The sequence below is a fragment of the Henckelia pumila genome, chromosome 4 (genome assembly GCF_033568475.1).
Source record: "Henckelia pumila isolate YLH828 chromosome 4, ASM3356847v2, whole genome shotgun sequence".
NCBI classification, from domain to species: Eukaryota; Viridiplantae; Streptophyta; class Magnoliopsida; order Lamiales; family Gesneriaceae; genus Henckelia; species Henckelia pumila.
In genome coordinates, this window is record NC_133123.1 from 14,212,545 (window position 1) to 14,225,370 (window position 12,826).

Consider the following 12,826-nt stretch of genomic DNA (forward strand, 5'->3'; position numbering starts at 1 on the left):
CTATGCCGTCGATTCGTGTTTTTGGACCGTTTTGATAGCCTATAACTGAGTTGAGATAGTTTTTTAGATGTTATAAATGTTATGACATTTTTATTTCTCGATTTTAGTTGAGTTTCGAAGGCTAACGATTCACGACTCCGAGTTGTACCGAATAAGAAGAAGTTGAAGTTTGAAATGATGTTGATTGAATTTATATTGATGATTTTGACTCGATTCTGAAATGATTGAATAGAATGAAGGTTGATATGCATGTTTGATGATATGTTTTAGAGTTTAATAGGAGACTATTGACTCAAGAACCTTAACTTGAAACCGGAGAAAAAATGATCAAGATTGAAGTGAATTTGATTGAAGATGGATTGAGGTTTGAATGATCAGATTCTTGTAGGAGTTGTTGTACTTCCTATCCAGATGTGGAACATCGTCAACTCGAGAATGAAAGGTATAATGACGACATCGCGAGTCAGGGACTGTGAAACTAAAGAACGACTATTCTTGAGTTATCCCGAACAAATCACATACTTGTTTAAGTACTTGTTCTTGAGGTAGAACTTATGTTATTGTCGATCCATCACAGGTAGTGGATCTTTATTGCTTTTGATATGATTGTATATTGAGTTGATTCTATGTCAAGGTTGCGGTTAACCTTATTTGCGAGTCATTTACGAACTCGTTAGATAGATATCCATGTCAAGATCGTTTACGAATCTTGATGGCAATGAAGTGAGAAGAATCAATTTTTGAGATAAGCGCGCTATATAAATAGAAGTCTTGATTTGAAGTTGAGTCGATATATGCGTTATTTTTACTCTATTCTTGAGTTGATATGTTTAGAGTTGTTATGAATTTATTTAACGCATTTATATGTCGATTATACTGAGAATGATTTCTCACCGGAGTTTATCCGGCTGTTGCTTTGTTTTGTATGTGTGCATTGCAACAGATGGGGCAGGAGCTGGTCTGAGAGGACATTGATAGCTCGGGAGCGAGACTTAGCAAGTGTGGACTCGGGTTTTTAGAGAAAGAATGGTAGTTTGATAGACTCGATTTTGATATGAAACTTGAGATTTAGAAGCTCACTTTTAAAGATTTGGTGTAGCTTATTGTTTCATGCCTCTATGCTATCTATTTGATGTAATAATCATAAGATTTGATGTTTGAGCTTGGCTATATGTATATATGCATGTTCTTAGAAATTATAACATGCTTATGATCGATTTGTATTGAAGATTCATGCCTTGATCCAGGGTCTTGACAGCAAAATGATTCTGCAAGTTTTCTGGAAATGTGATGCGCTCGATCGGGTGATTGTGTGCGATCGAGCGCTGCCTGTCCATTTGTAAACCCGAGAGCATGTTTATGTTGCCCGCTCGATCGGATGAAAATTCCCGATCGAGCGAGGCCTTGAAAAACTGGAACCTGAGAGTTTGATTTTCTTGCTCGCTCGATCGGGTGATTTTGTCCGATCGAGCGAGGCTCGGGTCTTTCTAAAAAAAAAAAAAAAAAATTCTGCTCTTGGATTAATTATTCTTTTCTTATTTGATTAATTATTTAATTAATCATTAGTTGTCCTAATACGAGATTAGCAACCCGAGGTCCCCACAACAATCTAATAGAAAGTTGATTTCTTCACAATCTCAGATGTTGTGTAAATATTTATAATGTTTCCTACTTTTAAAATTCGTGGCACCAAGTGAAGATACATGCCTCTAGTGACATCCAAATTATTGGTCACCCAAAAAATGGGTGAATTTTTTTTTCAAATTCCAAACAAATTAAGAAAATCATTTATAAGTAAATTTTAATAACAAAATTTTCTATTTACTTAACACGAAAAATGGTTGAAGTGCATTAATAAGGTATATTAATATAATAAGCAAACAAGAAAGATATTATTCGATGTAGAAATAAATCAATTGTACTATATATTTGGAACTATAGATAAATGATGAATCAATAGAAATTGGACTGAGGAATTAAAATATTTCGGTAAATTGTTGAAAAATCTCCAATGCAAATATGTTTTGCTGTTCAGTCCCTAGGCATTTTTTTGTACCACAGTTTTTGTTAATTTGTACCACATCTTATATGGTTTTATACCACATGATATCTGATGTAGTACCACATTTTATGACTAATTAAGGAGTGAAAATCAAAACATTTTGCATTTGGGGAATTTTTCTAATATTCTTTAAAAAAAAAATAAATCGTCCAATTTCGACTGGCTGAATGGTATATACTATATAGTAGTTTTTTTTTTTTTTTTGTTTTTTTTCAGAAACGATAGTTAAATATTATAAATCAAAAAGAGGAATGTACAAGGTTTACTTACCCAGAGTTCAACTTGTATTAACAACAAACCAGAGGAAAAAAGGGATATAAGAATAATCCCAAGAACCAAAAAATACAACCAATCTCAGCAAAGCTAAATAACAGAAAATTACTAAATCTCAGAACAAAACCAAACACTGGTCTAAGAGAAAATCGTCTACTGGACTAAAACTAATCCCTAGAAAAAGACCAATACAAAAAGAAGCAGCTACCAAGGACTAATAATCCTGTTATCAATGATGATGACCTTGATGGCATTCCTCAATCTGTGACAACTGCCATGAACCAGCTGCTTGTTTTGCCCGTGAAGGATGAAGAAATTAAAGAAGCCCTGTTCAAAATGCATCCTAGCTAATAAAGCCCTGGGCCTGGTGGTATGAATCCTTTCTTTTTCCGACATTTTTGGCATATTATCAACTTCGATTTATGCAATGTTGTTAAAAAAAATTTCACAAAAGGAAAAATGCTTAAAAATGTAAATCATACCCTCATCAGTACTCTCATCCCCAAAATCCATAATCCCTCTTGTATTTCTCATTATAGACCCATTAGCCTATGTAATGTCACATATTTTATCTCATAAAACGAAATTCTGTATTTCCTCATGCATTAGTGCTAACCAATCTGCTTTCATGCATGATAGAAACATTTTGGATAATGTTGCGATTGCTCATGAATGTCTTCATTATTTGAATGGATTGCGACGAGGTAAGAATCGTTTTATGGCTATTAAACTGAACATGGCCAAGGCTTTTGATCGAGTTGAATGTGCATTTCTTAAATCATTAATGCTGAAAATGGGATTTTCTCATCAGTTTGTTGCTTTGATCTTGACATGTGGGAGTTTTTCCACTTTTTCATTTAATATCATTGGTCAAGCAAAAGATTTTGTTATTCCCTCTCGAGGTATTAGGTAGAGAGATCACTTGTCTCCATATCTTTTTCTTCTTATATCTGAAGCCCTATCTAACTTACTTCTACAAGCAACTCTTCAAAATAAGTTCAAACCTCTGAAAATCAGCAAAAATGGCCCGCCTATCACCCACCTTTTCTTTGCCGATGAATGTCATTTATCTTTTGTGAAGTCACGCCCTCTCAAGCCCTCCTATTAAAGATATATAGTCTTTTAAAAGAAATAAACCATTTACTAATTTAAAATTAATGTATTTGACATCTCGATGAATCACTTAATTAGCTGGGAGATTTCTTTTATGAGCGGCGGACATGAAAGAAAAGTGTTTAATGAGCAGTGGCACGATTTATTTATTCTGTTACACAAAAATTATCCGGATACGGTCTCATATGTTTTATGAGACAAATTTTTTACTTTTTATTATAAATGTGAATAGGTTGATCTGCCACACGGATAAAGATTAGTGATAACATCTTATAGAAAACCTACTCTCTTTCTTTTTACCACTCTATGGATCGTCGTCGTTGTCATCATCGTCGTCATGATGATGCATAGATTTTTAATCAGATTAATTATTTTTAAATATTTTTTTAAGTTAATAAATATGATTGGAATTATAAATAGTTTATGTTATATAATATACTAGATTTAGTTATTTTTAGAAATAGAAAAAATAAATTATAGTTATAAGTGGATAGATAAAATAGTTTTTTGGTTCATTAATTTGTCTATTTTTTGTTTTTGGTCTATTAACTTTTCATAGTTTGATTTTGATACACTAACTTTTAGTTTTCGGCTATTTTGGTCCAATTATATTTTTGACGTGACATCGAAATGATGTTGTAACACTGGAAATGTTGACACGTCAAACTGTCACATCAGCAGTTAGACCAAAATAATCGAAATTAAAAGTTAGTATATCAAAATAATAATTGAAAAGTTAATAGATCAAAACCAAAGACAACTTAATGAACCAAAAAACGAATATATTCCCTAAATGGATTAAAAAAAACTCACCAAGATATGTTAATAATTTTTATTGAACAAAAGAATGGATATTAATAATCAAGATGATTAACCACTTAACCTAAGAGGCCTGTGAAAAATTAGGTGGCATAGAATATAGTGATAAAGATAGATTTTGTATGTCACTTCCGAATAATAACATTTTTTTTTCAAATTAATGTAATAATGTGAGAAATAAACATTTTAACCTACATAAATTAATTAAAGTAACACAGAAATTCCTGAGAGATTATCTCACCAATCAATTTTATGAGAAAGTTCTCGTATAGTATCCAACCGACCCGGCCCATGATGATGCAACCAAAATAATATGTCAGATGAAACATACAATATGGAGGGATACAAGAATGTCTAGTCCACAAATGTAGATGTCACTTATATGAATATTAAGAAAATTTGTGGATCTTCATCTGTGTCACGAACAAAGTGTCAGATGCACCAGACTTTGACCGATGAAAACCCAAGAAAACTTACAAATGCTAAAATGATCTTACCCCCTTGAAATTTGAATAAGTAATTTATTTATAGATATTTCGATGAGTCGAATAATTCGAGTTTGAAACATACGGAACTTTTTTGCACTTAATCATTTTAGTAAAGCCTTAATCTTAAATTTGGATAGGCCTTAATCATAGATATAAAATTAAACTTATTTTATTGGGCCAAGCAATAAAATTAAACTACAATTGATGAAAAAAGATTACTATCAAAAAATTTATTTATTTTATTTTATATATGGAATGAGCTAAGATGTCTTACAAGAGACTTGTTCTTAAGGCTTAGTTTGGAAGTTGAAAGGGAAAAGAAGAGAAAAGAAAAGAAAAGAAGGTAAAGGAAAGAGAGATAAAATTAATGATATATTTTTTTGTTTGAGAGTTGAAGAAAGAAAATAAAATAAATGAATTAAATTTATTTAAAATCAATTTTTTTTTTGTTTTCTTCCATTTCCATCCACTTTTAGAAGAAAAATTTTTTGGTTGAGAGGGATGAAATTTTGCTCTCTATTCCTTTTTTTTCCTTCCATTAAAAAACTCCCAAACAATCAACTTTTTAAAATTTTATTTCATTTCTATTCTTTTCCTTCCAAATCATATCTCCCAAATGAAGCCTAATTAAGTAATTATTCGTATATTAAAAACATCTTTATTCTGTGTTGATTTTAATAAATTGTTGCTTATATATATATATATATATTGATAAATTATTCTCTCATTTATACTTTCACTCATCCAACTTTCAAGAGAATCAGATCCTGAAGAAATGAGGACCTCAAACTCAATTTAATAACAACACAAATTGAGATTACCACCAAGTCCAGTGATGAAACTTAAATTTTATAATTATTTATACGTTAAAAGTTGTGTTTTAAAATTAAAGTTTCATTAAAATTATGAAGTTATATTATTTTAGCGTTATGTGTTTATATTTAAATGTTTTATTAAAAATATTGTATTTTATGGTTTGCGCAGGTTTGGTAAAAGTAAAATTAATCAAGTTACAGATGTCGTATTGGAATGATTTCAAATCATGTAGAATCACAAAAGAGACATCTTCAACTTTGTAGAAGACAAGAAATTCCAAAAACCTCATTAAGATGATCAAACATCAAAATGAAGACAGATTTACTTTTACTATGACCAGCTTGCAGTAAAAATATTATAAATAATTCATCTTTTATCCAAAAAAAGGTGAATCATATGTCTAAACACATCTACACAAAAATTCCTACGTGTTTTATGTTGAGTGAAAAATCTGAATCAGTTATTTAAGACATCAAACATGTCAATTAAAATTGGGTCATTGTATTGACATTCAAGGAGACAAGCAAACACCAACTTTACTATTTCATCCAGAAATTTAAATCTATAAATTTGAAATATATTTTTGTTGCTTATATAAGTAAGATCATAAATATCAAATTCACTCTTTTTTATGTTATTGTCGTTTATTCAAATATAATTTTGTTATTTAAAGAAGTAAGATAATATATCCTTCTTATTTATATATGTGTTTACTTGGCTTGATAACCATAAGATGAGTTTATTAATCCAATCTAATTCATTGTTTACTTACAAAAAATCATTTTTCTTCAAATTTCAAAGCCCATAATTATACATTGATTTAATGGGATTTCTCATCCTTAATTACATGAGGTATAACATATCATTCACAATATTTATGAAAAAAAATTCTATAGAAATCCTAATATACCCTTCTTTAATTCTTTTGTTTTTCCAATTTCTCATATTTTTTTATGACTCATTTTATCAATTTTATCTATTTTTAAAAAATACATAATTTTATACCAAATAATTTCGATGAGTGAAAATGAATCACATTTGAATCAATAATAATTTACAATATTCAACAATAATTCAATCCAAATTATATGAATACAAAATTAAACATAATATTATTTATCATAAATAGAGGGTAAAACTATAATTCTTCCATCAATCATTATTTCAATTCCAAAATTAATAACTCAAAGTAAACATGTTATTGTTTATCCATCATTATTCAACATCCTTCAAAATCATTTTAATAGTTCTAGTATGATTTATCCATATATAATCACATCTCATAAAGTAAACGCAACTATAGTATTTTAAATTAATTGAAAAATCGAGATTTACTAAATTCTCCCACATTTATCTCTTTAAATCACATGGGACGTGCGGCAAATGCAACTTCTCATTGCTTAGCTGGTGAAACTCTTTATTCATTGTCGAGCATTGAATGGCTGAATGATGGATTCTCCGTTGGTTTTCTGTAATTGTTTCTCGCTGATGGAGAAATTAGTGCTAGTAAATGGTTTCATTATAATAAAACTATAATTCAAATTCATAAATTTGAAATACTTTCGATCTGAACGTAATTGATAGTTTATGGAAGAAGAAATTTGAAATTTTTTTTCTCTCTTCTTTTCGTAGGGAAGTACAACAAGATTCACAAGAATTTTACAAGAAAAATAATTCAAGTCATATTTCTTGCAGCTATGATCATACAACTACAACTCAACTTTATCTTCAGAATCGGAGTCTTCCGCATACTGATCAAAGAACACATCGAGGTACCACGGACATTTTTCGTTCCAATCCCCACGAGTAGCATTTGCTCGCCACTTTTGATCTTCTATCATATCATTGGATAGTCCCCATTCTTGCATTTCTTCATCCGTGTGATGGACTGCTAGACTGTAATCTCCGCCCAAACCCAATTGCATCACTCGAAATTCACAATTTCCCAAGTTATTCAAGTACTCGAATTGCTCAGCCGTCCATTTAAACCACTTCATTAAAAAAACACGAATTGCAAGCCCGTGTGATATGATTAAAAGGTTGAGATCGTCGGTTGAATCATGCTGAAGCCTGTTCATATCGATGTCCCTCCACAATGATTCAAGAAAACCTGCACATTGATGCCTTCGTCTAAAATTTGAAACACATCGATCCAAATTCCGGGGAAGTACACAAAATTCAAAGATCTATAGATTTAAGGCACAACACGGAATAGAAGAATTATCATAGAAAAGGGCTGCAGTTAGTTCAGCGAAACATTATTTTCGTATCACATGAAGACCTTTGCAGTGGTTTCGAAAGGGCATAAATTCTTAATTCTTTTTGTACCCTTCTGTAATTTCTTAGGAGAAACATGATATCAATAGTAAGAGAGAAACAGCAAAATAAAATCCATGCAAATAGCATCACAAAAGTAAAAGTCAGAAGCTCCCTCGCAGAGACAAACAATTAAAAAAGCATTATAGCATAAGAGAGGCACCACAGTGACAATCTTTAACAACAATTAACAGCGGTATATGGCAGGATAAGTTATCAGAAACAATTTTCTGAGTGGGCGAATCAAGAAGCCATCTTTCTTTTCAGAATATCTATCATGTGTGATAGACACACCAAAGAGTACACAACTTCAGAAAACAAAACCAAACTCTGAGTGACAACCCAACACTTTCCAGAAAGTATAGAACAATAACCCAAACATAGCTGTAGTTCCTCTTTAAATTCTCTGCCTCTTCTTCAGTGGAGTCCAACCAAATATGAATTCAGAATTACAAAAGCCACTGACATGATATTTAAAGATAGAATCAACTATATGTAACACCAAACTTACATGCAGTTTCCATGCAACTGCATACACACATGCAATATAAATAATAAAGTAAAAAAAATTCAAAGTGCACACATTGTGATTATATGCAGTTTGCAAGCAGGCACATAAAATTAAAAGTAAAAAAAAAAAAAAAAAAAAAAAGCCAAATCGAACACATAGTAATCCAAGTTCCCGGAGAAGTTCTTGCATTCACTAATAAAGAGCACTCTATTGCATGATTTGCATCACACTAGCAATGCATGCTACACAAACAAAGTTTGAACACACATTAATCCAAGTTCCCAGAGAAGTTCTTGCATTCACTCAAAAGAGCACTCTATCGAGTCCCACTTGCAATGCATGCAATGCACAAACTCTCAAGCTGACACAGCCCATAAACATAATCATCCGGTGTAGATAACAGAGAACAAAAATCAAAGTTTTGAGTTCCCTTGGTCTAAAAGCAAGGCCAAGGAGGAGAAATATAGCCCTTTAAACATTCAAGTCAGGAAAATATTCAATGAATCGTGCAATAACATACATCAAAGAAGGACTCATCGATTGTGGTTTATTTTTTATACTACTAGAAAGAAAACCACAATAAAATATGGAAAATACCGACAATAACCCAAAAGGACTCAAAAACCAAGATAGATGGACCTGCTTTGTAAACTTGAATTTAAATGTTTTACTTTTGCAGCAGTTTACAAATTCTCATCTAGAATCAAAACTCTGCAATTAAATTTCGCAGGAACTGAAGAGATCAGCATTGTGACACTTTCAGTATATTTCCAAGCATAATGTACAATCTGTGAGGCTCAAACTATTTCAGCGAATCTGAATAACGATCATCTAAATCCAGTCAAACCAGAAATCATCCTAGTCAATCTATGATAATAGAATTGCAGTAATTTCAGCCTTCAGACCTGTTTTTCACATCATTTCCTTCAACTATACTAAATCCTCATTAAACTCTCTCCAAACCATTACCTCTATATCCATGTCACACTACCAGCTAATGCAATTATAAGGAAGTTCTTACAGCCACTCCATATGAACTGCATACATCTTAAAAGGTTCATCCAAGTCGACATAAGGAAAAAAAGAAATCTTTACTTAAAAGTTTCCCTCACATTGCTTCATGAATCCCACTTATTTCTTGCTGAAGATAACAAATATCCTAGTAATATCATCAAAAATTACAGAAAAGGAAGCAAAAGCATATAATTGCTATCGAAAACAAGAAACATATCATTTCAATATTATAAAAGCACCCCACGTTCAAATACTATGAGTAATGCAGCTCTATGATCCGCATCCCAACTGAATCAACACAAGACAAACAACGAAATAATAAGGAGCGAAAAGTAGAGGTAAATCGAAGGAGGATGTCGAAAAGAAAAAAAGCATACTTGAAACCCGATCATAAACATCAGCAGCAGACTCTCCTTCGGGAAAGCGATAAAAGAACCTCCCAAACCTCTCTCTCGTCTCCTTGATCACTTTCATCCGCTGGGCAATCTGAAAGTTCCCGAAATCCTGTTCTCTAATCCGACATTCTTCCCTCACCCCGATGATCCTCTTCTTGGGAAAGGCACGACCGATCTCGCGGAGCGTGGAACGAGCCCTCTGATAAGGAGAGACGTAGAAATAGATTTTCCAATTGGACGAAACTCCGCCATCGGAGACGACGTGCCTGATGTCTGAGCCAGCCCGATTGGCCTGTTCGACGCCTAGAGGAGTCAAGGGTACTTTATAGTCCGGGGTTGTAGCGTACGCACTTCCATCTATGTTGCCTTCACTTTCGCCGTGACGCACAAGAATAATGCGCTTCGGCAGGATCCGCCGCCTCTGACCCTGGGGCTGAAGGTGGCGGTCGTTCAGGCTTTGCGGCGGCGAAGCCATGGATTGGAGGTTGAGATTACGCCAAATCTGAGTTTTTGGATTTGACTACCGGCTTCCAATTTTGACCGGGAAATACTGCTTTATGAACTAGTAAAATATACTTAATAAATTTCAAATGATATTTACTAAATTGAAGTTCATTATAATTAATATAAAAATATTATATAAAAGCAAATAAAATAAATTTAAGTTGGGGATTATGATATTAATTTTTAAAATAATAAAAATGTATTAAAAATATGGAATATACGGATTACGAAAACCATTAAGGTGTTTTTGCTTTATATATATGGTATAGATATCAGTAAGCTGTAAAATAAAAAAGAAGACTAAAATATGAATTTAAAATTTTGTATTTTATTTTCATTCTTAACGATATAATTATATTCTAAATATTATTGATTTGAAATTCTTTTGATTTAATTTGTCCAACCTCAAAACATTATATGAAGTCTGAAGTCAAAACTTTACTCGATCGTGGAGCTAATTTAGAACATGTCATTATGAAGCCATGATTATAAACATTAGTTCGATGTAATAGTGAAAAAAAAATATTATCACACATTCTATGAAACGGATTTTCTACTCAATTCGATTTATAAAAAAATATTAGTTTTTATCTTAAAATGTTATTTTTTATTTTATATATGGATCGAGTTGACCCGTCTCATAAAACACCTATCAAAATGTTGCGATGTGGTCGGAAAATATAATAACTTATATATAGACAGATGGAGGTGCTTGTTTCTTATTCTTGAGATTATACTCAATCAATTAACATTTATTTTGTTCATGTATCTAAATATGGTGAAACTTGAAAGTAAGTAATAACACAATCCTTTTATGCGCGACAATATGCAACTGGAGTTATCAAACGGGCCGATGAGGTGGGCCAACCCGTAACCCATCAAAATTTGTTAGTTAGTGGGGTGGGACGGTCGATCCTCTAATTTTTAGTTATATTTGACGGGTTGAGAGGGTTGCCTCGCAACTCATCATAACCCACCACTTGGCATGGCGTCATGCGGCCCACTATTTAGGCGAATTGAAAATTTGTCAATCACAGGGCCGTCTCTAGAAAATTAGAGGTCCTAGGCTAATTTAAGGTCTATATAATTTTTTATTAAATAAAAAAATATTACAAACAAACTAGTAATAAAATAAACAAAATGATCGCTAATATATAATTTAATAAATCTATTGTTTTTTTTTTTCTCTTAACTTCTAGATTCAAATTTTCTTTTACCCATCATAATTCACAATGCAAATCTAACAAAACAAATACAAAAAATAATTTAAATAATAACAAAGATTGATTGTTTCTACGAGATTTAATATAAACACGCCATAAAAAGTATTTTAAATCATAATAAAAGATTAAAAACTCCTTTTATTTACTGTAAAATTTTCCAATAAGAAAGAACCAATACTATAATAACTTATAATAATAAAAAATTCAAAATTGTTGCAACTAAAAATAATGACATAAATAATTGTATCAAAAGATTAAAAAAAAAGCTAAAACTAAAAAAAAAAATGTATAATACAAACATAGTAAAAATCATCGTACTAAGGAAACATAAATAATTTATTTTTGTTACAAAAAAGCTAACAAAACAAATATGAATTATAATTTTAATACTAAAATATGCAAGGAATTAAAATCCCGAAGACCAAAGTCCACAAAATCAAATAATTAAAAACCAAACAAAATTACCAACATACAAGATAAATCACATTCAATAAAAAAAAAAAACGACATTATAATTGACCCACTTTTAGCAACCTTACTCACTTGAACTCAGAAATTTATCAAAAAAGAACTTTGTATTCTATAAAGAGAGTTTTTTCCCCCCTCTTGTACACAAAGAAAATAAAAGATCAAAATCACAAAAATTAACTTTTTAAATTTTCTACAAAATATTTATATGTCCATGTCTCATCTAAATTTTAAATGAAAAAAATATAAATAAATATATATATATAATGTAATTTTTAAAAAAAAAAAAATTGAGGCCCCACCCTAGGGAAGGCCCTAGGAAGCTGCCTAGGTGGCCTCCCCCTAGGGCCGGCACTGGTGAATCATAACCCATCTACATAACGGGACGAGACAGGACGGGGAGCGGGGGGCTCAACCCACTTCGACAGCTCTGTATGCAACAACGTTGATATGAATAAGACATATTGCTAACCAAAAAAAGAAAAAAAAAGTTTTATTTAATTAGCTCTTAAGAACATCGATCACATGAAAAGTGAAAACAAATAATTTTTTTTTTTATCGTGTTCTCTTTTTTATATATCGATCAGGCCAAAATGATAACACTAGCTAATTAAGACGATCCCAATCAAAAACTTTGTAGGCCCGTGGTGATGGTGGGTAGAATCCCGAAAAATACACACCATCTTCCTTTGCTATCCAAGTACAATGGTTGTCAATACAAGGCTCAATTGGCCATTTCCCATCGAAAGCGTCGAAGCTTTTGGTTTTGTTGGCCCACCAAAAATGACAGAAGTACAATGTAAATTTGAGCTTGGTGCAAAACG

The 12,826-nt window shown here is 31.7% G+C and overlaps 1 protein-coding gene across 1 annotated transcript; it reads right to left on the reverse strand.

Annotated features, from left to right (window-relative positions):
- Positions 1-7,208: 7,208 nt before the first annotated feature.
- Positions 7,209-10,345, reverse strand: LOC140863591 (phosphoglycerate mutase-like protein AT74H). The gene is made up of 2 exons (XM_073267124.1): positions 9,790-10,345; positions 7,209-7,681 (listed from the first exon to the last, which is right to left on the reverse strand). The coding sequence occupies exons 1-2, from the start codon at positions 10,280-10,282 to the stop codon at positions 7,281-7,283; spliced, it is 894 nt and encodes a 297-aa protein (XP_073123225.1). The 5' UTR covers positions 10,283-10,345; the 3' UTR covers positions 7,209-7,280.
- Between the last annotated feature and the right edge of the window lie 2,481 nt (positions 10,346-12,826).